Genomic DNA, 27,534 nt, shown 5'->3' on the forward strand with positions numbered 1-27,534 from the left:
GCCCCCCCACCTCCACTCGAGGGCCCATTGGCCGCCACCTCCATCAATCACCACCCAGTCCCCACCCCCTTACCCCCCCCACCTCCCCCATTCCCTTTGGCGCCAACCTCCCTTTCCCCCCCCCCTTCCCCCCCACTCCCCCCCCTCCCTCCAGGCGCCGCGCGCCCCCTCAGGCTGCAGCCCCGCCCCCCTCCCTCCCTCCCTCCCCGGGTGCGCGCGCTCCGCGTCCCCGTTGCCCCCCCCCCCCCCAAGGGGCGGGGCGGGGCGTGCTGGCGTCGGGGCCGCGCGCTGCGCGTCACCGCTTCAGGGCCAGGCCTTGGCGCGCGGCGGCGGCGGCAGCGGCCGCTCGGCTCCGTTTTGGGCTCCCGCTCGGCTCCTCCCCGCGTCCCCCCCGCCTCAGGGCTCCCCTCAGGGTTCCCCCTTCTCCGTCTCCGTCCCCTCGTCGGGTTCGGTTCGCCCCCGGGCCTTCCGTTGGGCGGCGGGAGCGAGCGCGGCCTGGTGCGCGCGGCGGAGCCCGCCGCTGGCGTAGCGCCGGGGCCCGGGGCTGCGTGAGGTGAGGCCGGGCTGAGGTGAGGTGAGAGAGGAGGGAGAAGGGGGGGAAGGGGGAAGAAGCGCCGCTTCTCCTCTTCCTCCTCTTCCTCCTCGCCGCCGCCGCCATGAGCGTGGAGGCGTACGGCCCCAGCTCGCAGACCCTCACCTTTCTGGACACCGAGGAGGCCGAGCTGCTCGGCGCCGACACGCAAGGCTCCGAGTTCGAGTTTACCGACTTCACCCTCCCCAGTCAGACCCAGACACCGCCAGGGCCCGGTCAGGCAGGGCCGGGACAAGGCCAAGGCCCCCCCGGAGCGGCCCAAGGCCCGCCAGGCCCCATCGAGGCGCAGGTGAGTACCGAGGGGGGGGGGGACACACACACAACGAGGGGGGGGGGCGGCTCCGGTACCGGGGAGGAGATGGTTTGGGGGGGGGGGGGTCCGGAAGGGGCGGGCGGGGCCGCCGAGGGGAAGCCCTGGGCGGCCCCCGGGGCTCGGAGCTCGGCCCCCGGCCGGGGAAGAAGAAGGGGAAGCGGCCCCTGGAGGCCGGGCCTGGCACCGAGCGCCGCTCTCCGGGGCGGAGGAGGGAGCTCCGGGCCTCCTGACAGCCGGGCGGCGCCCGCCGGTGCGGTGCCGAAGGCTCCTGGTTGGGGGGGGGGGGGGGGGGGGAGATGGGCGATTTCGGTTTCTTTTCCTCTTTAAAATCCCATCCGAGGCAGCGTTCTGTTGCGGGAAGTTGGATGCTGTGAGGACTCAGCGCTGCTCCGTTTAAAAATCGCCTTTCTTCTCGACTCCAGCCACCGTGCGCTTTTAATTAATTAATTAATTAATTAATTTTTTTTCCTCCCTACGTTGCCACCTTTGCTGCGGTATAGTTGCTAGGCTGGTTTGTTTTGGGTTTGTATGGGAGTGACAGCTGATACGGCCTCGCACTCGTGCTCAGAGGTCCGGTTCCTCGTCGCTTAAAAGTGTTTTTTTTTCACGTAGTCTGATGGTGGCTGTGTTTATGGTTTAACAATTTAGAAACGAAAGAAAAAAAGGCAGCTAGGGCCATACACGCACAAGCCAAGAAGTGTTGTAAATAAAAATACTGCTCCTTGCTGTTCTACAACTTGACTCTATGAAGAAAAAAAGAGTTCAAAAAATAAAGTCAAACTGATCTGCCTTTAAAGATTATAGAATATGTTGTGAAGTTTACATCTTACACCTATCTAAATATGTAGTCCTGGTATTAACAATTAAATGTTTGTAAATTATCCGTGTTCCAGGGCGTGAGTTTAGAAGAGTTGAAGTGCTGTAGGTAAAAGTTGTTAATCCTAAACCAAAAATACTCAGAGTGGATTTTTTTTTTCCCTTTTCCTTGCAAAAACTGATGTACTGGGGTCTGTAAATGATGCGGAAATGAGCAAACGTGAAGCAGGTCAGCGTGCCCAGGCAGTGAAAACCTACAGGTGTGCAGGGCAAGGCTGAAGGTGGAATTATCCTTGCCTAGCCTTATCCCAGGACATGCTGAATGACTTTGTTAACACTTGCAAATGCTCAGCGTTCAGCCTGGACGCAGCTACGGTGGTGTGAGCTGCTCCAGGTTAGTGTTTATAAAGTGGAGTTAGAGATGAGACCCCGGGGGCTGTCTGTTTTATTTTGTGTTTACTTCTAGTACTAGAATCTGGGTTTAGCAAAGCAAGCCTTTTTCCCCCCTTTTAAGTGTTGAAATATCAAAATTATTAAATAGGAAAATGTATTTGTGTGTGGTCAGTGTTTGTGTACGGTTAATTGATTAAAAAATATAGCTTAAATAAATCTTTGTGTTTTTAAAGCCTTAATGGCTGTGATCATTCCAGAACTCTCAGTAGAGTATATCTGGCCAGAAGAGGAAGAAAAACTACTCCAAAATAAGCTTTGCAAGCTAAAAGACTAGACCAGTGGATTAATTTGTCTTTTTTTGTCTAAACATGTTTGAAAAGCCTTTGAAGTAAAAGAAGAAAAAAAAATCTGGAGAGCACATTCAGGTGCTAGTATGTCTGTAACTGTCTGTCCTGGCAGGCAGGAAGAAAGGTTTTTTTTTTTTTTTTTTTGTGCTTTTAGGTTTCTGTGTGAACTCTTGGGGTTGTCTCGTTGGTCCTTTTCCCCTCTGGACACCTGGAGGGACGCCTGTTTCAGCAGACCCCTCGGAAGCGTGCTGAGCGTGGTGTGCTCCCGCACCAAAGTTCAGCAAACCCCAGCTCCCTTGCTCTGTTCAGACTTGTGCCTTTCAATGGTCTCACCAGCGATAAGATCAGAAACGGAGCACGTTTAAAGATCTGGGGGGGGGCTGGCTTTGCTGCCTTGAACAATAATGTGAGCTTATTATGTTTTTTTGGCAGGGCACCTACAAAATACGTTACTTGTAAGGCCCTGAAATTTAAACTAAGCACGCATTGTTGCTTCGTTTAAATTTGTCACTGCGATCACAAAAAAAAAAAATCTTGTATAAATATTTTTATCTCATGTTGATAAACACTAGAGGTGTAACATTTTACTCTTTCACTTTGGCACCTTTTTAGTGTCCTCATACTTAGAAAGATCAGTTGGGCAAGACAAAGCACAGAACTTCAGAAAATTTGGTTGATTTAGCCGTGCTATAGGAGCTTTCTATCCCAGTGTCCATTTGGTAGCTTTAGAGGATGTTACTGCAGGCAGTGAGAGGTTAGCACAGTGACTGTTGTTTTCTCCTCAGAAAACTAAACTTCCCTTGTTAACAAATAATTAAAACAAACCACACGCTGCCTTGTCTACTCATTTCAAGATAAATTCTGATTTCTGCCTTATTTCTTTGCTCTCCCAGCAAGGACTCAGGTAACGTGCTAGGAAGCTGCCACGTGCTCACGCGTTGTTGATGGGTGCAGCACCTGGTGTTCATGTGTGCGGAGCTGAGCCAGTGGCTGACGGAGGCGGGGGCAGGATTTAGTTGTCAGTTCCACCAAAGCCTGTTTTATCTCCGTGGAACAACTTCCTCCTTGTTGCTCAGGTCCCCACCAGGACATGCAGCGTATCCTTCGCCATCCCGAGGGTGAATGGTGTCAGTAATGCTCACTTCCTTATTTTGAAAGAGATCAAATAAGTATAATAGGTGGTAATAAGGCGCAGTAAATATTCTCTAGCTTTAATGTAGCTACAAACAACCACCAGTTGGCTATCTATGCAAATCCCAAAGTGTGTTTTTTTTTTTAAGGAAGAGAAAAAACTGCCTTGAACTGGGACAGCGTGCCTGGGTGTCCTGCGGTTACTGTGCAGCGCTGGAGTGCCTTGTCACGACCGATCGGGCTCTTGTAACAGGAGTCCAGAACGCCTGCATAACTCTCATTGTTCTCACTACAGCCTGACTTACCCTGCTTTAAAGTAGGGTTGTGCTGCGTGGCTCCAGCTGTGTTCACCTGTTGGCCCTGGGCTGCTGTATGGTAGCCACAGGCACCGCGAGGAGCAGCAGCGATGCTCCTGAAACGCTGCTGCCACCGCTCCAGGGGCTCAGGGACGTGGGCAGTAGAAGTTGCTTTATAAATTGTGCCACCCGAGTTCCTGTTCTGCAGCTCGGTTCCCTGGACCTTCACTGTTGCCTCCTGACCGGTATGTTAGAGGCCAAAAGGAGCCTTTCAGAGGCTGAAAGGGAGCCAAGGAGGGCCGAGCAACTTGGCGGTCGTTTGAGAGCGCTGAAGTTTGCAGCTCGCTGGATGTAGCTGTTAAACGTGCTGTGCCAGAAGTTTCAGTCAACGCGTTTAAAATAGAGAAGCCCCCCCCGCCCTTATACAACAGCCGACAGTGCCAGATTTTTAATAATATGCACATAGGCTAACGTGGCAGCGGGTTTTAGAACAATAGTTGAGTCACTTCCTCATCGTGTGCCTGCCAAGGCCTCATCCTGGGCTGCTGGATGCTCCAGAGGGTACGAGCAGTCACCTGTGTGGAAGGACAGGTGGCATGTAGGTGCTGTAGTTGCTCGTGTTTCTGCCTTTGGAAAGAAAGCTGTACAATTATGTTGTCTGCTCAGTGATCCAAGTTTTAAAAGAGCTTCTGAAAAACTGATTGTTTGTCAACTAATGTGTGTAACACTGTGTTAGGGCTCTTAAGAGACTGGCAGAAGGTGCACCTGGGAGTGCCTGGTGTTTGTGCTTCCAATTAATTCAGGTGAACTTGTGGCTTTGGATTTCCACCTGTGCCTTGACCAGTTAATAAGCTATGGTCATATTTTGTATAGTGACACAATTTAAACTGGATATTTATCTTGAAACAGCTGTGAAGGTGTTCAGGCTCATCATACTAATGAGCTGTTGTATGCTACTGCAGTTTTTTTATTCCTTACTCCCCCTGCTTCTTTTGCACGTGCTACTGAGTGTACATCCTGGCTGATTCGTTAGATTTCCCCAAGCCAATTCTTGGAGGTAAAATCAATAAAACATTGTGCTGTTTAGGCAGCGTAAACACACCTTGCTTCTTTTTATGATAACAACATAAAGATTGTGGTGCTGAGTCCAGTCCCTTACTGCTGAGGGTGAATGTGAAGCACTGCACACTTAATTTTAAAATTAACTCTAGCAATTGTTTGTTAAATTTTAATTCAGAGTACTGAAACTAGTTTGTGTGGAACCTGGATGAGACTTCCAGCGAAGCAGGCTTGTTCTGGCTTGCTAGCTTAAATGCTAAGGCAACTACTTAAAAAATATTTTAATAAAGATTAGAGCGCTTCTCATTTGGACAGCTTTCTTATCTCCTATCAGATATTCATAACAGTGCTCTGACAACTTGCACCAGAACTCGAAGTGCTAAAGATTTACTAAAATACTGTATTGATAAAGAAGTGCCATGAGTGACACCAGTTGACACTATACAAAATAAGTATTTAAGTGTTTGTCAGAAACAGCTGGATTTTTATGTATCCGACAGTTTTGGTCTGGTGGGGAAACTCCCTCAGCATTCATTCAAAATGTTTAGTTAATATTGTGCTGATTGTTGTAGTTGCTGGGGTCATTTTTCCATCTTTTTTTTTTCACTCAAAGTTTACATAGATTAAAAGGTGTGCTCATCTCTTCTCAGGTTTTAATGAGATCTTGCTCTACAAGTCAAGAATCAAGTGACTGAGTCAACAGAGCTTTGGGGGGTGAGGGTTTTGGCCATCTTGGGGGTTCCTGACAGCAACATGTTAAGTTCCCTGTGGCTGTTGGTCTGCTGAGACAGCAGAGGAATTAAATGAGAACACCTGCAAGTCCCAAGGGGCCACGGCTGCTTTAGTCATGCTAAAATCTGTTTTGTGACGTTCACACTTTTTGATTGCTCCTTCCTGGTGGTAACAGCACTGTACTCGGTATTGCCAGAAAGGAGTTATATTTAACGTGGTGTGTAAAATGTGCTGACACAGCACCAAATGCTGCAGAACTTGGTGGTTCTGGCAGTTAGTCCATCAGCAGTGGAAAGAGCACACCTGTTCTGGTGTGCTGTATTAGCACACGATCTCTCAAGTGTGGTTTTAGGAAAACTTGGGCTGCGTTTATAGTTTTAATGGAATTTTATGGGTTTCTTGGTTAACTTATGTAGAGAGACATTTTTTAAAGGACGTTTTTTGGTGGCTGAAATAAGTTCCAAGTAATACAATAGTGATTTTCATACCTGATGTGCTGGTATGCAGGTGTGTTTGATTCTGTATGTAATGTATGAAATTCTGCATTGTGTAGGACTGTAGGAAAAATGTAATCTGAAGAAAAACTCTTTCCTTGAATTACTAACTTTTCCTACTCATCAGTTGTCATTTAAATAAACCTGTAAAGTAGGAGCTAACGAAGGAAGTATTGATTATATAAAGTCGTATGTATTTCTAGCTCGTACTAGCTTTTTTCTTTCCTTCGGAATTTCTCCTAAATTAGAAACAAGTCTTTTCTTAGAGGAGTAGGAATTGCCATTCTTGGCTTTGTTCTGGAGTATGTTTTGATTATGTAACTTAAACACTGACCTTGTCTTTCAGGTTAATGGACCCGATGGCATTCTGCAGAATGGAGCAGTAGATGATAACGTAGCTAAAACCAGCCAGCTTCTGGCAGAGCTGAACTTTGAAGAAGATGAAGAAGATACCTATTACACAAAGGATCTTCCTGTGCATGCTTGCAGGTAAGAGCTGATCTTTGCCCCAGACTTATTATTTCCAGAGGGCAGGAGCATGTGGAGTGAAAGGTGTGTGCTTAGAGGATTTGGGGACTTTGAGAGCAATTCCCTTGGAGACAGATAGGTACTGGTAGGAAAATAGTGCCCTCTGGTGAGCTCGTGTACTCTGACAGCTGCCACTTCCAGTAGGTCTTTGACCTCTCTCAGGGAATACAAAGCAAAGCAGTCTAGGAATGATAATGATGGGAAGAGTTAAAATACTTGTAGCTCAGAACAGAAATTTAACTCATGTTTGGTACTTATACCAACTCTTGTGTTTCCTGACTTTCATTTCTCCTTACTTTGCATGCTACTAGATAGATTAAATCTTGTATTTTCTTATAAGCAATTTCCCAATCACTTCCTCTCCTCGTTTTAATTCCAGTTACTGTGGTATCCATGACCCTGCCTGTGTGGTTTACTGCAACACCAGCAAGAAGTGGTTCTGCAATGGGCGTGGAAATACATCTGGCAGGTAAGTGACTGAATGATGGAAGTGATATTGACAACCTTGCTTTAAAGTGTTTGTTTTGAAGTGGCATAATGGGTGTGACTTTTGTTTTTGTGATAATTGAAGTCTGTGACTTGAATGTGAATCTCCAACCTCCTCTAGCTTTTCTTCTGAGCATACAGCTAGATCTCAGCAAAACTTGAATTACTTCTGTGGCATGAGCTTGTTGCTTCTTCCCCCCCCATCCTGTGTTCTTGCAAAGCAGTATAATTGATGTTTTTGACCTGTGGAGCTTCAGGAAGCTGCTTCCAATCATTAATAACATTAAAAAAAAAAAAAAAAAAAAAAACTTTACACATTATCTATTCTTTCACGTTCACTTTAAAGTATTCATGCATTGAGAAACCAGTGAAGTTGTTAATGTTCATCTTTGCCAGAATCAAAAGAGCAAGGTCTTACTAATGTATGCCAAAACATGAATAGATTTTGTTTATCTTTTTATAATGATGGAGGTGCTACGTTACATAGAGTTAGGGCTAAATCTGGCTTTCCTATTAACTGCGTATAAATGTATGTCTTCTCTGGTTGCAGCCACATTGTTAATCATCTTGTGAGAGCGAAGTGCAAAGAGGTGACTCTCCATAAAGACGGACCTCTAGGAGAGACTGTCTTGGAATGTTATAACTGCGGATGTCGTAATGTGTTTCTCCTTGGCTTTATTCCAGCTAAGGCAGACTCTGTGGTTGTTTTGCTGTGCAGGTGAGAGAATGCCTTTATTGGCGTGTTTACATCAAGTCTATTGCATAATGTTATTTCTAAATGGCAGTGTTTGCCTTTCACTTTCTACCTAAATATGTTTTATACTCTATTTTGCCACCACTTTTTCTTTACTGCATTATTTATTTGTATACATTTCATTAATTCTAGACACTCATCTAAAGAAACTTCTTTTTTTTTTTTTTTTTGTGCTGGGCAAATATATTCATTCTATAGAAAAGTTCTTCCGTTATGGGCTGTCTCACTTGCAAGAGTTCAGGTGTTTTTCCCCTGTGTTAAGTTGCTGTTTTCAGCTCTGGAGAAGTAACAGATCAGGAAATGACTCTGGAGCCCTAGTGGAGTAATGATGGAATTGCAGAACAAATTTTTCTGTCAGTTCATAGAATAATTTGAAGATTGGAAGCTGTTCTTTGACAGGACGTATCAGAAAGCATGGTCTTTTCTGTATGGATTTTTATTAAATGCTGTCACTTGCCATGCATTTGACAGTAGGAGGTGTATTCTTACAGGTTCTCCCATTTGTTTAAATAACAGATGGAAGTAATCCCAGGTGTTTTCTGATAAGTATGTGCATAATATTAATTAATATGACACGTTTGGAAAGTCCATTATTTTAGATGCTGAAATTTTTCAGTTCTAGAAATGCATAAGAAATTCTACTTACGTTACCTTGTGTCCCTAATGTTGAAATAGCAAATACAGGAACTAATGAAATAGATCAGCAGGCTAATGTTGGTTTTCTCGTAACTGAGACACCAGAGTTGCTGTAGGAACAAGACAAACATGTTCTTATCCTTCATGTGGTAGATTTTCTTACACTTGTCTAACTTAATAATTTTTTTCAATGTTTTGGTTGTGCAGGCAGCCATGTGCGAGTCAGAGCAGTTTAAAGGATATTAATTGGGACAGTTCACAGTGGCAGCCTCTTATACAAGATCGCTGTTTCCTTTCGTGGCTGGTGAAGATTCCATCTGAGCAGGAACAGTTGAGAGCACGTCAGATTACAGCTCAGCAGATTAACAAACTGGAAGAACTTTGGAAGGTACGTGCTGTTTTTCAAATACCAATTTTGTTTCACCAAGTCCTAGTTTTGTGCCTTACAAAGTAGGGATAAGACTGTTCCAGCAACTGTGTGAGGCAGGGAATGTACACAAGGTTCAAACCTTTCAGTTTTCACAAGCAGCACAACTGGAAATTGATCAGAGGATTTAGGAGATTAAAGGAGGAAAGTTTCATCCCAAGGTTCTGTTGTTATGTCAAGTTCAACTGTCAGGCAACGTGGAAAAGCGACTTTCATTTCACCATATCAAGTCTTTCATTTGTTTCAGCTTTAATGACTAGCTAAGACTAGATAGTTGACAACTGGTAGACAGTTACTGTTTTTTTTTGTTGTTTTTTTTTTTCCAAAGCTTTTTCTGTACATCTGTTAATGCAGATCAAACTTGACTGGATGCAGGTGAGCATGGCATAATGTCTTGGTAGTTTTAACAGGTTGTTATGCCTTTATAACTTTCTGTAGCAGTTAAATGCAGGACTATATCTCTTACTTTGTGAGTGAGATTTGTTTCAAAGTTTTAAGCACAAACATTTGTATGTTCAATTCTAGGAAAATCCATCTGCAACTCTTGAGGACTTAGAAAAGCCTGGTGTTGATGAAGAGCCACAGCATGTCCTACTCAGATATGAAGATGCTTATCAATACCAGAATATATTTGGTCCTCTAGTCAAGCTGGAGGCTGACTATGACAAGAAGCTCAAAGAGTCGCAGGTAATATGCTTGAAATACACCTGTTTGAGGGCAAATTCTGACTAGATCTCTGGTATCAAATATCTAGTCACTATTAATAGAAAAAAGACTTGAGTGAAATAAGTGTCTTTGTCAGGGAAGGGAAAGGAGAAAACTCAGAGGTTTTAAAGATGTTTGAAACACTTAAACTTCATCTCTTCTGCATTCAAACTTTGTCTTCTGCAGAATCATATTTTTCTATCTTAGAACTGATACTTGGCACTTTCTGTTACGTTATCATAACATGCAGTTACCTTTCTGTCAGTCAGTTTCCAGTCAAACTTGTTTTATACTGGGGACATGTAAGCACTTCATGAGGGGCTTTTGTTTTAAAAAGAGTAACAAGTGGTGATTGACTTACTATTAACTACATAAGTCTTTTATCAAACAATTAACTTCTCCAGAAGGTGTTATCTGAGTCTGTAAGAATAAATATGTATACTTGGTTCTGTGACATTAGAACATCACGTTTTGTATTTCTCTATTATTTTTAAGTATTGGGACAGTGAGGATTGCAGTAGCTGGTGAACAACTCTTTAAAACATAATAACTCGCCTTTTCTTTACTGTTAGACCCAAGATAACATCACAGTCAGATGGGACCTGGGCTTGAACAAGAAAAGAATTGCTTATTTCACTTTGCCAAAGACTGATTCAGGTAATGACATCTTGACTGTGTGTTTTGCGTGTTTTTATGCTGGGTAAATAACATCAGTGTTTAAAGAGCTGTGATGTGTGGCCTGGCATTTAAGATACTCCTGTAGGGTTTCTGTGTTGGAGGTGGTTGTTCGTTGGTGAATATTCTGAGAACATTTTTTTTCCTTCCTTTGTAGATATGCGTCTAATGCAAGGAGATGAGATCTGCTTGAGGTATAAAGGAGACCTGGCCCCTTTGTGGAAAGGAATTGGTCATGTTATCAAAGTTCCTGATAGTATCCTTTACTTAACGTGCCTTTAGGGAGGCTTAATGGAAGGCTCAAGCCTCTCCAAGAAACCACTAAATTACATAAAGTAATTTTGAAACTATTGCAATTTCGGTAGTGGGCATCTGATTAAAAAAAATAAAAATCAAAATCGGGAAAAATAAAGTTCAAATTTTTGCTATAGATTACTACTTAACGAGGTTCTACAGATTATGGTGATGAGATAGCCATTGAGCTGAGGAGCAGCGTTGGAGCCCCTGTGGAAGTTACTCATAACTTCCAAGTGGATTTTGTATGGAAGTCTACTTCATTTGACAGGTATTGAGAAAGCACTTAAACTTGGCAGATAATGGAAACAGTAGGTGTATATTGTCAGTGTTTCTCATTTTGAACGTAAGGTTTGTTGCAAATACATCAAGAAAACTTTCAAACTAAGTGGGAAGAATTATCCTCACATTTAGTAACATTCGGAGTTTAAGAAGAAAAGCTGTTTTGCAGTTCAGCTTGTTAAACACTGTTGTGAAGTGCTCTCTGTTTTAATTGCTCTCCTAAACTTTGGATCATTTTAAGTAGCTGAAATCTCAAGGCAATTGAATCAGCTGTGGCATCAGGAGACTTGAGACATGTCTGTACTGCATTTTATAAGATAGGAGTTTATTTTCCTGAAAGAGATGTACTAAGTATATCTTCTCTTCAGATTTTGCACCGAAGATCTCTGCTGCAAACTCTGTCAAAGGCTGGTTTCCCTGCAGATCTTTCTGGTTATATTTTGTACTACACATGTTAGGAGAAAAAAAAAATCTGTGTTCTTGGAATCTAATTTTTGCCTCTTAATTCTGTTAGTAAATTCTTTGCATTGTCTTCTTTTTCCAGGGTGTGTATTTTAATTTCAGCCTGATGGCAGATTAACCTTTGTGTTGGACACTTGTAGATCGTTATGTATGAGGTCATACTGACTTTTTTTCTGTCCTTCCCTCATTTCAGAATGCAGAGTGCTTTGAAAACATTTGCTGTGGATGAGACTTCAGTGTCAGGGTACATCTATCACAAACTGTTAGGCCATGAGGTAGAAGATGTAATTATTAAATGTCAGTTGCCAAAGCGCTTTACAGCACAAGGACTTCCTGATCTCAACCATTCTCAGGTAACATCATTTCCATTTTTTACTACATGCAAAGAATATGACAAAGGATTTATGAATAAAGGTTGAATGATTTTATAGCTTCCTGTGCATGGAATGCTAAATAGTCTTAAAATTCTGTAGGTTTATGCTGTGAAGACTGTCCTGCAGCGTCCTCTGAGCCTTATTCAGGGTCCCCCTGGTACCGGAAAAACAGTGACATCAGCTACAATCGTCTATCATCTGGCTAGACAGGGCAATGGGTAAGAACTTCTCTCTAAATCTTTATGTATGAGGTTACATCTTTAATGGTCTGAAGAATCAGATTGCATTTAAACATTAAGATCATTTTAAGATCACTGAACTGAAATGATTTTGTAGAACGGTATTGTTCTACAATAGAACAATTGTTCTATTGCTTATTTCAGAAGGTAATTCTTCAGTAGCTTATTTTTAGGGGACATGTATAGTAACAGTTCTGATTTGTGTTGCAAGTCTACCAGGCAGAAGTTTATAGCTCACAAACTTTTTTTTTTTTGCTTATTTTTTCAAGGCCTGTGTTAGTCTGTGCTCCAAGTAATATAGCTGTAGATCAGTTGACTGAGAAGATTCATCAAACTGGACTGAAGGTGGTTCGTCTGTGTGCTAAAAGTCGTGAGGCAATTGACTCTCCTGTGTCCTTCTTGGCATTGCATAACCAGATCAGAAACATGGATAGGTAAGGAATTGTTGGGGATAGAGGAGAAGAAACACAAAAAAAGGCAAAAACAAACAAACAAAAAAACAAAAATCACAAGTTTAAGTGTTGTGAGGGACACAGTTGTTTAACTGTAACAGTGACTGTGTTTTTCTGATGTGATAACCTTTGGTTCTGTACATGTGTGTCATTTTTAATTTGAAAATAATTGTTTGGTTTCTGTGGCAATATATAAAGGACTTCATTGTGAGCTGTTGTAGTACTGCAAGTGGTATGTCAAAATCTAAAATGTTGCACTGTAATCCTAAGTTGTTTTTAAACAAAATTCCTGTTTTTGCAGCATGCCAGAGCTTCAGAAACTGCAGCAGCTTAAAGATGAAACTGGAGAACTGTCATCCGCTGATGAGAAGCGCTACCGTGCACTAAAACGAACAGCAGAACGTGAATTACTTATGGTAAAGTTCCATCAGATCTAGTAGTTCATACTTCTGCCTTTTCCCACTGCAATTTTAGCTGCAATTTATTGGTGAAGACTAGAGTACAATGTAACTTGGGAGATTCCTGTTAAGTACTATTCCATGGGGAAGTATTATCTGTTGATATCCTACTTGATTAATTTGTGTTTTTGTCTCAGAATGCAGATGTGATCTGTTGCACGTGTGTGGGAGCTGGTGATCCAAGGCTTGCAAAGATGCAATTCCGCTCCATTCTGATTGATGAAAGCACCCAGGCTACTGAGCCAGAGTGCATGGTGCCAGTTGTCCTGGGAGCGAAACAGGTAGGAGCCCCTGGATTTCATTAAAGAAAATTGGTTTTATAAATAGGTGAAGACTACACTTACAGCTTAGGCGTGTAGGCTTACGAAATCCTTTCCTCTCAGGGAAGACTCTTGAATACTGTTGTCTGTAAGTGACTTTATATTGTGCTAGTTATATTAGTTACATCTATTTCTGTGGCAAAATCTTTGTCTAGAACATATTGGTCTTGTTGAAACAATCTGGAGACTGAACAAGATCTTATTCTAAAATGATCAGTAGTATGGCTGAATAGCTAGCTGACACTAAAGGTTTATAAGCCTTAAATTAAATATGAATTTTATTACAAGTCAAACTGATTAATTCCAAATATATTTTAGAGACGGCTGTTTCTGTCACTTCTAGCTATTCGGCAGGTTTCAGAGAATATGAACTTAAATATCTACATTTTTGCCACTGATGACATTTTTTTTTCCACAGCTTATCCTTGTAGGTGACCACTGCCAGCTTGGTCCTGTTGTGATGTGTAAAAAAGCTGCGAAGGCTGGCCTGTCTCAGTCTCTCTTTGAGAGGCTCGTGGTGCTGGGGATTCGCCCGATTCGCCTGCAAGTGCAGTACCGCATGCATCCTGCACTTAGTGCTTTTCCATCCAATATCTTCTACGAGGGTTCACTCCAGAATGGTGTTACTGCAGGTGAGTGAGAGTGGCACTTCTGCAGAGATTGTTTTCCATTCAAGTCATTAAGGATCAAAGAAAAGATTCTTTCATCTAGATGAGTTTTTAAACGCACTCCCTTAAAAAGGGAATTGCCACTGCACTTAAATTTTTGATTCTTTAAGATGCTTTGATGTAAGAGTGTTTCTTCTAGTACAATAGTGCTAACTTTTTACTTCTTTGGTACTTTTCAGCTGACCGTGTGAAAAAAGGGTTTGATTTCCAGTGGCCGCAGCCAGATAAGCCGATGTTTTTCTATGTTACGCAAGGACAGGAAGAAATTGCCAGCTCGGGCACCTCTTACTTAAACAGGTAAAAGTCAACACCGACTTACTTAAAAATACTTTGTCCTGGAGTATGTCAAATGTAAGGGAGATTGTAAATGAGTTACAATTAAAGAAGTCAAAGGGAAGTAGAATATACAGTTCCAAACCAAATATATAAGCATTTCTGTATCTTATGGACTTTTTGGCAGAGACTTTGTAATATTTTAAGTTAACCAGAACTTTCGGTACCTTGCCACATAAATAAAGGCAAAACACCTGAATAAAGGCTTATGTTTTAGGTGAATTTACTTGTTTCCATGGAAGTGGCACCTGTATTTTAAACTAGCCAGCCCATAGATCTCAAAACATATCCCGGCACACAATACAGTACTCCAGTGCTATTGATTGTTGTATTCTGCACTCCTCCTCCTAAATTAATAAAATGCTGCTTCCTGTTAACAGTTATGATTAAAATTGCTTGTGTGTTTTTTAATAACTGCTGTCAACAAAGATAGTGCAGGTTGGCTGAGTAGCCTGCCTTTTAGAGTTGATTTGCCCTAGGCTCCCTTTATAGTAAATGAATAGAGAAAGGCAGCTCCAGTGGGAGCAGTTCAGATCTTAAGTGGGTTTGGATTGTTCTCCAGAGGTATATGTTTTCCCTCACTGATAGTACAAGGAGCATGGGGCAATTGATGTCTAATGCAAGCAGGATGAATTTTGGCCAGGAAGTAAACTGACTGCATTTGCAACAGAAAATGTTGGTCCAGTCCCCTTTCAGTGCCTGAATTCCAGTAACTCCAGAAGCTGATGCCTAACTTGTAGGTTTTGGAAGGGAATAAGGTAGCATGAGAGAAGGTTGGAGAGATGGGAATTTAATTTTTTTAACCTTTTTTCTGTATGTTCCAACTATTTTCAAACAGTGAGTTTAAAACACTTTGTTTCTTTGGGTTATATGCATTTGTTCGTGCGCCTGGAAGGAAAACCAGACCAACTTGCAAAAAATATCTGCTGTGATATTTTTAATCTCAGTCAGTTTCACGAACAGCATGTGTAAGACTACTGAACGCAGCAAGCCAGATTGTGCACAAACAAATGGCACAATAGTTGGCTGACAGGGACATTGGCATTAAAAACATTCTATATTTAAAACTTTAAGATAAAGGAACCGAAGGATCTGTTTGTACGGCAGGCTGGAACATTTTAATGATCTCAAAGTACACATGTACATTTAACTCTGCTGAAAAATTATGTTTTAGAGTGGTAGCCTACCTGAGTTGTGCTGTTCTAGGAAGCCTAGTTGTGTAGTTCTGAGATATAAGTAGCCTTTCTAACAAAAGGCTAGCATAGCATACATGTTCAAGATTTCTAAACCCATTAATTAAAAATAGTTAGACCTAGTGCCTTAATTTTCCTTAGATAAATTTATCCTTTTTTTTTGTAGGACTGAAGCTGCCAATGTAGAGAAGATAACTACAAAGCTATTGAAAGCTGGTGCCAAACCAGATCAGATTGGAATTATTACTCCTTATGAAGGCCAACGATCCTATCTGGTGCAGTACATGCAGTTCAGTGGTTCCTTGCATACAAAACTCTACCAGGTATGGAGTCGTTACACAAACAAGGGAACCTTTGGATGCAGAAAAGTCAGATATTATGAAATCCTCATTTTTAGCCTGATTTCTTAGGCATCAATCTATTCTTTAGTAATTTCTGAGCATTTTAGTTGATCTTAGTTAAATTAGACCAAGGGAAAGTAGTTTAGCAGGCAGCAAATGCTGGTAAGTATCAGAGGAGCAGTTTGCCAGATAAAGGAGGAAGCCCTGTTAAGTTCTGTTGAAAGGAAAGCTTCAATGAGTCCATCCCTTGAGGACTCGTTGAGGCACAGAAGGGAAAGGTCATTGCTGCTTGAGCTGTGGAAAAGCTTTAGTCAATTTATGTCTTAGATAAAAGCATCTCAAACCAAGAGACATGCAGGAAACCAAGCTCCATAAATTCTGGTGGTCATACTATTTATTTGCTTAGGAATATGTCCTCCCGTCAGTGCGCCTCATCTACCAAACACTAAAACTTGTTGCTACAAACAAGACAGTTGTATGTTTAATATAGTCTGTTTTGCAATATTGAGAATTTGGACAGTGTTTTCACTGAAGGAAAACTCGGTGGAAATACTTCTGTTCCTGCCAGGAATGATCTGTCCCTCTTATTCAGGTTTCTTAATAGCTGGGAGCAGCAGTGCTAATCTGGAGCTGTATTACTACGAGGTTTTGGAACAGGCAGATTCTGGCAACATACCTAGAAAAGGGATGCTTTCTGTAGTGCAAATGCCAGCTGGGGGGAAATATGAGAACTGTAAACCTATAAAACATACAAACATAAAAAGTAATTTGCCCTAAACTTAAGACTGTCTGTTCTCTTTTAGGGAAACTATTTAGTGACCAGTGGAATTACCAAATCATCAGCATGAGGAAAATAGCATTTTTCCCCCAAACGATGGGAACTGTTAGTGTGCGGCCAACACATTTTGTAATACCTGTTGGTAGTACAACTGTTAGGCACTGTGCTTCTGTGATTTACGTGTTTTCCTCTGTTTCAGGAAGTAGAAATTGCGAGTGTGGATGCCTTCCAAGGAAGAGAGAAGGACTTTATTATCCTTTCTTGTGTGAGGGCCAACGAACACCAAGGAATAGGATTTCTGAATGACCCCAGGCGTCTTAATGTGGCTCTAACAAGAGCAAGGTAAAGTAACATTATAAAATATGCAAAATTGGTCCAGACAGGCTAACAAAAGATCTGAGTTTTGTGGGTGGCAGGCCCGTTCCCCACCCCAACTGCTTTAAGGAAGCTGTGGATGATTCTCCCATTCTTTTAGAGCACTCTCAATTTAACTGGTTCCTATTTGGTATTGGTAGTCTGTAGAAACGAGCATGTTCTTCCCCTTTGTCTGCAGGACAGAAGTCTTCCCTTCAACTACTTCTTTATCCTTCTCAGCAACCACTTCTACTATTTTGCTTTACTTAAAATGAATTTGAGTGCTGAGAATAGTTTGGGTAAAGTCAATGCTGCCTTGGTTGGCTTCCTTGGTGTCTGCAGAGTTCCAGAGCAGTGTTATGTGGTTGGTTGAACACTTTGACATGTTTGGCAAGCCTGCAAAAGGAAGCCTGTGATTATTGAGAAATTGGCTGCAGCAATCTCCTTTCAAGTGTTTTGTCATACTACAGAAGTCTTCTGCTGTAAACAAAATGGTTACATCAGGGTCTCCTACGCTACCATCGCGGGCTTCTATAAGATGCCTTGATTTACTGCTGTTCTAACATGGTTATGGCATGGCTAATCTTAGGTTATGGCTAATCTTAGTTTCTGTGCTTGTCTGCTGTTCTGTAGATATGGAGTAATTATTGTTGGGAACCCAAAAGCGCTCTCCAAACAACCACTTTGGAATCACCTGCTGAATTATTACAAGGAGCAGAAAGTTCTAGTGGAGGGACCACTGAATAACCTCCGGGAAAGCCTTATGCAGTTCAGCAAGCCCCGAAAACTCGTCAATACTATCAACCCAGTAAGTTTACCTCTCCTGTCCCTCAGATATCTGCAGCATGAAGCAATTGGGGATTGATTGATGAATTTTGGATGGAATGAACAGTCACCTGCATACCCTCACACACCCAAATCTTTCCGTTTTTGTTGTTAGTGGACTGTGGCCAAGTAAGGTGCAGTTGAAGTTGAACAGTTGTAGAAAAGGCCTTTTTGGTGTTTTTGTCTTTATTCTCTGCAAAATTTCATGTAGGGGTAACTTCTTAGGTGCATGAAACATCAAATGATCCTTGTGTTTAGAAATAGCAAGCTCATCAGGCAGGCATTCTAGAAAGTTTTTAGGTACAGTGCTGCAAAGCTGAGAATTATCTTAGTTATTTAATATAAGATAAGAAGTTGTTTTGGGGAAGGGGGAAAAGAAGCTTGTCAGCCATCACAAAGACAGTGGTAGAAATAGATCAAGGGAAAACTTTTATCAGAACCTCAAAATAGACTTGAAAATTCATTGAATATTTCAGTTTTAAATAGGCTGTCTGTAAAGTCAATTTTTTTTCTAGTTGTCACCATGTGGTTGAAATAAAAGTTGGATGTTTTCCATATATTAGAAATAGCTTTCCTCAGATAACATATACTCGATAAACACTGTGGAGTTTCTACTGAATTCTTACTTGAAATAGCTTGCACAAGTTGCAGCGCGAAGTTGTCTGTGCAAAAGCTTTGTCTGACTGCTGTCATGCTTTCAGGGTGCCCGTTTCATGACTACTGCCATGTATGATGCACGTGAAGCTATTATTCCAGGATCTGTCTATGACCGGAGCAGTCAAGGTAAAGAAGCTGTCAAAATTAACGCCCTTGCAGATTTTATAAATTAGTTCTTGATGTAAGATACCTTACTTCAAACGTGGAAGTGTTGGAAGAGCCACTACCAACCCATTCAGGATGTTTGATATCATTGTGGCTTTTCCTCCCCTCTCCAGGGCGCCCATCCAACATGTACTTCCAAACCCACGACCAGATCGGGATGATTAGTGCCGGCCCCAGCCACGTCACTGCTATGAACATTCCTATCCCTTTCAACCTTGTGATGCCACCGATGCCACCACCGGGATACTTTGGCCAGGCTAACGGACCAGCTGCAGGTACGGGGGCAAGGATGAAATGGTGCAGAAGCCACGTTTTAGGTGTGAAGTGGGAGAATGTTTTCTGTCTCTCCTGTGAGAGTAGGTGATGTGATTTATTACTAAATCTCAGTTGTATTGATTTCTTCTCACTTGCTACATTGAGTACGTATGAAGTGTTGCCTCTTGTGAGTCATCAAGACTTTATAGAACAGTTAATTCTCACACACTTTTGTCTGTGAAACTTCTCACTCTTGGTTGGAATAAATGCTTTTCCAGGACGTGGGGCGCCAAAAGGAAAGACTGGTCGTGGTGGGCGCCAGAAAAATCGTTTTGGGATTCCTGGAACTAGTCAGTCAAACCTTCCAAATAGTCAAGCGAGCCAAGATGTGGTGTCCCAGCCTTTCTCCCAGGGTCCACTGACTCAGGGGTATATCTCCATGAGTCAGCCATCACAGATGAGTCAGCCTGGGCTCTCCCAACCAGAATTATCACAGGTAAGCAGAATTTGATGCACAGTCTGCCCTTTCTCCTGGGTTTTATGTCAGTGGTGTGTGCGTATGTCCTTGTTTCCTAGAATTGAGGTAAGTGGGAGCTAAAACGTTTTCAATGAGTCAGTCATTGAAACCATTTCATACCCCTCCACTCGTTGGACTTCCTAAATACATTTGGGCAGAGGAATGAAGTGCTGCATGTATCAACTTCAGCTTGAGCCTTAACTTTGAACTGCTAGCTTGTTCAACAGCTTGCTACTGCAAAGCTCTTTGTAGTAATTCTGCAGCAAAACGGGGTCAACTTTAAAAGCAAACCGAAAACCAAAAATCTCAGACTTCCTTTAATGTTGGCTGCCAGATATCCTGCTGTGTAAGGGAGCACTTGAGCTTGATGATGAGTTAGAGGCTTAACAAACACTCTCATTTTCAGGACAGTTACCTTGGTGATGAGTTTAAATCTCAGATTGACGTGGCGCTGTCACAGGACTCTACTTACCAGGGTGAACGCGCATATCAACATGGCGGAGTGACGGGACTGTCACAGTATTAGAGTGTAAGGCACTCGAGGTTCACTCCTCTGCTTCTTACTCCCTGATTTATGCTGATGAAAGCAGTGTTTGTCTTGCGGCATCTGTCATGCAACTGTCGTTTTGCTTTCTTGCTTTCAGGTTGAGGAAGAAGAGCTAAGCTTGTGTGGAGCTTAGTTCATCAGCATTTTATTCTGGGTAATAAAAAAAATAAAATAAAATGGATACCTGTTTCCCACTGCTAAAACTGAAGCACCACTGTGTGAGAGCAACAGGAGAAAGAAACCAACCAACGGAGAGGAGAGAGAGAGAAAGGAGCGCGCGCGAGAGAGCCCACTGCTAGCTCACTGAGACAAGGAGACTGACCGGAGAGGAGAGAGAGCACCGAAGGACTGGCTGGCGCCTCACTGGGAAGGCAACTCACCCTGAAATGAGTGGTCAGCTGAGTCCCTGCTCCCCCAGTCAACCAAGCTCGAGAGAAGGGCCTTAAGCAGGTTTCACTTCATTCCATACTTCTCTTTGCGAGCAGGGCATTACTTTTCAGAGCAGACGGGGAGAGGAAAACCCTCATCTCAGAGTTGTTCTCATTTTAAAGGGGTACTATATTTTAGCAGTAACTGTTTACATTTTAGAAGCAGAGTATCTGAGAGAGTTCCTGACTAAGTGACAGCAAGCCAAGCAGAAATCCAGCGGAACATAGCTGATGCTCAACTCTGAGATGGAGGTTTTGTTGTCCAACACTGGCTCTGAAATCCTAGTGTCATCGTGTCGCCCACATTCTGAACGGGTCTTTCGTGACAAGGTGGTTTTAAAGAGATGCTTTCAAAGGAGCACTGAATTTTTAGAAGTTTGTCTCTGAATATCTTAGTGGTGGACCTGGGAGATCCTTGTTCTGAGAAGCTTACAAAAAGTTTAAAACTAAATTAGAGCACCAACCTTGAGAACTTTCAGTGTGATTTAAAGTTGCAGCAATCAGCCTCTTCTTCCTACATTGGATAGCAGTTAGAGTGGAAGGAGCCTGCGCGCTCGAGCAGGAGGAGGGTTTCAAAGTGTTTTCTGTATGCTTTAATTGGCTACTGTCTGGACTCTACTCTGTGAAAAACAAGCCTTTCTGTAAGATGAACTTTGCGCTTGAAAGGGGATGGGTTCCTGTGCCCTTCGGCCCTGGAGGAAAAGATGCTAACAGGCCTGCTTTACTCGCTCCCTCAGATGTGGGGAAGAAGTAGTGGAAACTGGGGATTATATTGGTTCTGAAGTAAAGACTACAAAGTTACCGAAGCAGGTTGGAAAAATGGACAAAGCAGGCAGTTGTTGGAAGGTGGCCTCTGATGGATGGGTATAATTAGAGATAATGGGTTAGGCTTTTGTGTGGCTTCTTCGGTGATTAATGCAGATATAGCTGAAAGATTCAGGTGTTGAAAAACAAACCCGGAGCCTATTTTTCAGGTAGCGCACGCGGCTGTGCCATCAGTGCTGGCTTGAGAAATAGCTGGAAGTCAAAACTGAAAACAGCACATAAGAGAAGCCATCCAATTTCTAAGTTGTACCCATGTCTTAAATAAGTCATATGGGAACACTGGGAGCATTTTATTTGTGTCTAAACCTTTTTAGAAACAGCGCAGAGAATTGAAATTCCTACAGACCCATTTTTATTGGATCCCTAAATTAGACTAACCTCTACCTCCTAATTGGCAAAGATCAGTAGAGTGTGATTCACTAACCTAGATGTTTTTAAAGTTTGAATTAAGTTAGCTTTATACTCAAAGGGCTCCAAGTGTTTCTAGTCTTTTTTTGGGGGAACTCAAAATACCTCTCATATGAATGTACTTAAATGATGTAAAACCCACTTTTTGTAACTGGGGGGGAAAGCCCTTTCATTACTGTCCTTTCTGTAGAGTGTTGACCCGCTTTCATAACCTGTATTTGCTGTAGTTTTTCAAGAGTGTCTCTCCCCCAGTACAGACCTGGTGTAGCATACCCACAAACCGTGAGTAGTGTGCACATAAAATGGAACAGGTGTTCAAAATTTTTGTTCGGTCCTGCAGCGAACGTAGTTCGGGAACTGCAAAATAAACTAAACTTTCCAGAAACGAAAACCATTCTTTTCTCATAAAAAGCCTCCAGCGTTTAGACTTCTAAAATGTGAAAGAATGGAGACACAGGCCACCTTCCTTCCTTGTAAGATGGACTGTTTTATTTATTAACATTGCCGAAGGGCTTTTTAATTTTTTTTCCTTCCGTAGGCTGCGTAGTTGCATAGACTTTTCAGATAGGTTTAAGCTGTAACCCTCTGTGCAATGCAATCCATTGAGTAATGTAACCCCCTCCTCTCCCCTCACCCCATTTATTTCACTGATGAGAATGCCTGCCTCTGCTTTGTGCTGTTTTTTTCCTTTGTAGCAGTTATTCTGAGTTTTATAAATCCAGACATCAGTGCTAGCACGGTGTTACTCTTTTTTGATTTTGTCTCAGTTTGTTTTAAACCTGTTTGTCATCAATAAAATATTAATAAACAGCTCTTGCATTCAAGGTGGCCCCTAACTTTCAATGATGAAACCATGCAACACTCATTAAAACTTAGTCTGATTGTATAAACTTCAAGTTTATTACTTTTTTTTAAACACAGACTAGTACAAAAGTGTGGTGTGGGCACAGCGTACATGGGTAAGCAAATGAACTGTGACAACTCTAAGTTTCCTACCTCCCTTCCCTCCTCTGGCTCAAATGCAAACATTACAACCCTGTACAGGAGGGGAACTGCAGCAGTGACAAAGCGCTGGTTCGGGAGGTGACAAGTCCAGCCTGAAAGTCTCCTACCTTGTGCTTCCCCTTCTCATGGCACTTAAAAGTGACTTACATCAATGCTCAGCCTGGCTCTGGCTGCTGAGCTCTTCTGTTCCTTAGCACAAATACAAAAAACTTTGTTTTTCGTGAATCCTGCCCATCTCACAGTGGGAAGAAATGGTTCCTGCTTGCTTTAGTAGAGCAAGTGAAGTCCCACTTTAACCCCTTAAACCATTTAAGTGCCTGACCCTGCCATCCATGAAGCTCTGGTTCAGGGGCTGGGCTGACCCTGGTGCTTGCTGCTCAGCTCTGGGGAAGTTGAGAAATGTGCTTGGACAAGAAAGTGTTAGCATGCTACAGTACTAATATATCAACCTACTCCAGTCTTGGTCTTCAGCTACGTGTTTCAGGTGTGTTCAAAAACACTGTCACAGGGCGGGAGGATGTTTCCTCTGCTAACTAAACAGTGGTTAAACCTTCAGTGCTTCCCAGGAGGGAGAAGGCCCAGCTTAGCCTGGTAATACTTCATCGGGCCTTGAAGACAATACAACGGAGGTACCAAAAAGAATAAGTAAAAAAAAAAAATAAATCCATGCTACACTGTCAGGCTCATATTAAAAAAATTAAAATTAAAAAAAAAACTTCAAGTCTAACTCAGATTCCTTGTGTGTCCCCACTCCACCCCCCCAAAAAAAAAAAATAAAATGCAAAGCGAAGCTGCAGGTGTGCCAGGCAAGCCCCTGGGGAAGCGTTGGTGCTGCCTCAGCACACGCTGCCTGTGTAACCCCACAGGGCACAGCCCCAAAGCTCTGCCCCAGGCGTTACAGTACAGCTGCTCTGACTTTACAGCCCACGTAGGGAAAGGGGGAAGCAAAGCAGCAACTCCTCAGTGGTCACCGTTGCTTAGAGGGGACGGTGCAAAGCTGGGTCTCACCCGATACGGGGCTGCTGGCTTTGTTAACGGCGTTACACAGCCTCAGGAGCACACCCACAGTACTGCAACGGACTGGGGACCACAGCCAGCAGCTGCAGGCTGGGCCTGATGTCCTTAAAAAGCCAAACAAAAGAATCACCAAAATAAAAACTAAACAAAAGGAACCCCAAAACTGCATAAGCACATCAACGTGGTGCCTGAATTATGAGGGCTGTAACACTGCTGCGGTGTGCAAAGCTGCTGCCGGGTGCCACCAGGCTCTGGCTGCTTTTCAGGCTGGTTCTGCAGCCACCAGCAGGGATCCTGCTCTCAGCGCCTTGCCCAGGAGCTGAAGGAACCGCTGAGACACCCTGCAAGGGACCGGGATGCCACTGCCTCCCCCTGCTCCCCTTCACCTCGCAGTGCGGCTGCCCCTGCTTCACACAGCCCTCAGCCAAAACACGTCACAGCACCCTGCAGGCGCTCAGCACCACTGCCCCCCTCACCCCCAAACCTAACAATCCTGCAGCCTAACCCAGCCGCGGGGCAGCAGGGACACGCCAGCATCACGTCATCAACTAGGTCATTTCTATTTTACACCACAAAAAGCTGCAGCATTTAGCCCAAAAGCTGAAAAAGCACAAGCCCGGCTGCTGCTGAGCCGTGCGGGTGCCTCCCTGGCTGCTCTGCCAGGCACAAGAGGGGGCCGGGATTCACAACCTGGTGCCACCATCGCCCGCAAAGAATGGACAACCGGACACCCAGGGCCTTGGTCATCATCCCATAACCATCTGCTGGCTCTGGCTGCGTGGCGTGCAGGCCCAAGCACAAGCTGTCACTAAAGCACAACCCCAAAACGATCCCTCTGTGCCCGACCTCCCCCCCTGGCTGCACCTGAAGGAGGCAGGACAGAGGGGAGGGAGCTCTGACACTCCCCATCCCAAGGGAAACTCCCTAAACACCAGCACAGCGGGGATTTAACGCACGTGGGTTTATTCCATCAACCATTCAATGTTTCACCCGGGACCCCCACCCATGGCGCGCACCCACGCAGCCGCTCCCGCTACCGGCAGCCGCACTCATCCACCACCATGTCCTCGTAGTGCCTCAGCACCACGTTGTCGTCGTTGTCGTAATAGAGGATGGAGATCGGGGACAGCCTGACGGGGACGCAGCAGGGCTGGGGCGTCCCCTCGGGGTCCAGCGAGTGCACCATGGTCTGCAGGATGGCGTGGTTGGTGCTGTTGAGCTCGGCCGTCAGGGGGAAGGGGCACTCACCCAGGCAGTAGTTGGCCATGTAGCCCTGCGGGGCGATGATCCAGTTCTCCCAGCCGACGTCGCTGAAGCTGATGTAAAGCCGCCTGGGCTTGCAGAGGTTGCTCGGCGTGACGGGGATGTTGTAAGCGCTTCTCCTCCTCCTGGAGGCCCGGCACTGCTGCTGGCTGAGGCTCACCACCAGGAGGGAGGTATCCAGGAAGGAGTCGATGCTGGCGCAGAGGCTCTGCGGCCCCCCGCTCGCCCCGGCTGCTTCCCCGCCTCCGCCGCTCGCCGAGATCTCCAGGATCAGGCCCAGATTCCTGCTGTGAGTTCTCCAGTCCTTCGCCACCCCGCTCAGGTTGAAGAGCAGAGACTTGTGCAGCCGGGCGAAGGACTGCTCCACCAGCAGCGTGCGGCCGGGCTCGGGGGACGGCGTCCCCCGCAGAGGCAGCTGGGGGGCTTGGTAGAGCCTCAGCTCAAAAACCTGCCCCTGGCTGGACGCGTGGTAGGAGTTGTGGCTGAATTTGATCTCCAGCTGAGCCATTGTCAAGCGCTCGCCCTCCTCCAGCACGGAGAGATTAAAGTACAGACGCTTCTGCAGGCACAGCAACGGCTGGGGCTGCCCGCTGTGAATGAAGTGGCCTGACAAAGAAGGAGAAATAAGAGGTGGCGGTGGCTGAGCTCCGTTACGCTGGGCAGGATCAGCCTCCCGCAGCTCCGATCTCAGCTCCTGGCGGCACGGCAGGAGGAAGATGGGTCTGAGCAGAGGCAGGCAGCCAAACGCCCGCAGCTGCTGGATCAGGATGGCAGAACTGCAGCACTGGGGGCTCTCGGCCTCACGGCACAGCCTGGCCCGGCGCCTGTAGCACCAAGGTGGTACAGCCACACCAGCACGGCTCTGTCCCTCCCTGCTGCCTCCACACCCTCGCAGGCAGGGCACCAACACTCCTCTAGAAGCTACTTGACACCTTGGGGCATTATTTTTCCTCAACTGTACATATCTCGCCCCCAGGACAGGGGGGTTCTTGTGGGCGCTGGGTGTTTGGGATGCAGGGGGAAGGAGGGCAGATAGCAGCAAAGTGATGGGAGTGGGAAAGCTGCCTGCTGCAGCCAGCCCTAGATCTCCACTGGAAACCTGGACTCGCAAGAGCTCGGTGGCGTCTCGAGGCCTGGAGGACCCCGATCACTTCCCATGTAACTGGGAATGGCTCAGAGAAGCCACGGGCTGAAGCGGCCAGACGTGCCGCATGGGCAGCCGGAGGCATGAGGACAAGGAGGAGAAGGGGGGACAGGACACAGCCAAATGGCTGAGCATCCATCCCGCCTCCACCCGGGGTGCAGGTGTGACCCCAGTTCTCATCGCTGCACCCAGAGCCCCACCACGGGCCAAGCCAACCACCTAGGATCAAACCCACGCCTCCGACTGCGTTGGGTGACTTGCAGGACAGAACCTTACACAGCCTCACCCCCTCAGTTCCAGACTATAACCAGTTACCTACACCATCCTCAGGGACCAGAGCTCCCACAGCAGGGATTTCCCTCAGGGAAACCCACTGCCCGTCCTCCCTCAGCCGTTCCCAGCCCAGAGCACAGAGAGGTTTCCGAAAGGCAGGTCCCAAACAAGAGCAGTTCTGTACCTTGGTCAGCGAGGACACGGATGATGTTCCCCGGGACATTAAATTCCTCCACCCTACAGCCATCCGCCAGCTCTGTGTTTGCAGGAGGCATCTTTCTCTTCTGGAAGATCCGCCAGAGCACAGACGGCACAGGAACGGGGATTTTGGGGCTGGGCTTGGTGCTCAGACCCAAGGATTTTAACAGCAAGCTTTCCTGCAAACTGAAATCCATCCCCAGGCTGACGCTAAGGAGAGCCCAGGCCAGGCCAGCTCTGAAGCTGGCAGGCGAGGGGAGAGGCCCCATCACGGTTCTCCTCCCGCAGACAAAGAGCTGTGCTGGGGACCCGCTCGCAGGGCACTGAAGGCAGGGGCCAGGGGGGGGTGTTGATTGCCTGATTGGAGCCTTTGATCTCGTTAGTGCTCAATTAGCACAGAGGGATTCCCAGGATTGGGCAGAGGGTGGGAGCGAGCCCTCCAGGCTCCCCAGGGCCTGTTAACCCTTTGAGGCTGTGGGGTGGGAGGGCGGCTGCCCTCCTCCCTCTGCTCCCAGTCCCTTCCACGTCTCCCCACCACCGAGGCCCAACGACAAAGCCCCTGGTGATGGGAAAGGGCTCCACAAAGCTGCCAGCACGTCGAGCACCGCTCCAGGGCCCTGGAGAAGGGCAGAACTGGTGGCCAACCCACCCGGGTCCAGGGGGAGACACAGGTCCAGGGGGAGACACGGGGTCTCCTCTCACTGCCTCCTCCAAATCAGCGTTTCAATCTCAGCGTCTGACACTTCCCTCTAAAGCCTGACAACTTCCAGCACCCCACGTCTTCAAGCTCTCCCCTCCTGCCTCACACACCTACACGCCCACGAGAACACAGCGCTCAGCACCCGCTCCCCACGCAGGGGACCCTCCGGACCAAACTCACACACAAAACGCTGCCCGATGAGTTACCCAATTAAACCCTGAAGCCTGGGCAAGCCGACGCTAAGAAATTCGATTTCCTTCATTCCCTCCTTCCTGCCAACCAGCCACAGAACCAGAGCACCGAGACGCAGCCCTCCGAAACACTGCTGGGTAATTACAAGCGAGGTGATGGATCCTGCCTGGCACAGTTTCCATC

General features: G+C 45.3%; 2 protein-coding genes across 3 annotated transcripts; one reads left to right on the top strand and one right to left on the bottom strand.

The window, feature by feature from the left end:
- Positions 1-285: 285 nt before the first annotated feature.
- On the top strand, positions 286-22,383 carry UPF1 (UPF1 RNA helicase and ATPase). Of its 2 annotated transcripts, none has more exons than XM_084498919.1 (24): positions 286-881; positions 6,520-6,662; positions 7,081-7,170; positions 7,738-7,905; positions 8,785-8,965; positions 9,530-9,691; positions 10,282-10,366; positions 10,542-10,640; positions 10,832-10,949; positions 11,616-11,775; positions 11,896-12,014; positions 12,305-12,469; positions 12,789-12,903; positions 13,083-13,226; positions 13,684-13,897; positions 14,113-14,230; positions 15,626-15,782; positions 16,778-16,920; positions 17,566-17,740; positions 18,459-18,540; positions 18,693-18,854; positions 19,113-19,330; positions 19,758-19,880; positions 19,996-22,383. In XM_084498919.1, the coding sequence occupies exons 1-23, from the start codon at positions 657-659 to the stop codon at positions 19,875-19,877; spliced, it is 3,363 nt and encodes a 1,120-aa protein (XP_084355045.1). In that variant the 5' UTR covers positions 286-656; the 3' UTR covers positions 19,878-19,880; positions 19,996-22,383. The 2 variants fall into 2 exon arrangements, with proteins under 2 accessions (XP_084355045.1, XP_084355046.1); XM_084498920.1 differs by having other exon boundaries at positions 287-881; positions 10,841-10,949.
- Positions 22,009-27,395, bottom strand: GDF1 (growth differentiation factor 1). The gene is made up of 2 exons (XM_084498923.1): positions 26,446-27,395; positions 22,009-25,450 (listed from the first exon to the last, which is right to left on the bottom strand). Exons 1-2 carry the CDS (start codon positions 26,726-26,728, stop codon positions 24,615-24,617), a joined length of 1,119 nt encoding a protein of 372 aa, XP_084355049.1. The 5' UTR covers positions 26,729-27,395; the 3' UTR covers positions 22,009-24,614.
- Between the last annotated feature and the right edge of the window lie 139 nt (positions 27,396-27,534).

This window comes from Aythya ferina (genome assembly GCF_964211825.1).
Source record: "Aythya ferina genome assembly, chromosome: 26".
Taxonomy (NCBI): domain Eukaryota; kingdom Metazoa; phylum Chordata; class Aves; order Anseriformes; family Anatidae; genus Aythya; species Aythya ferina.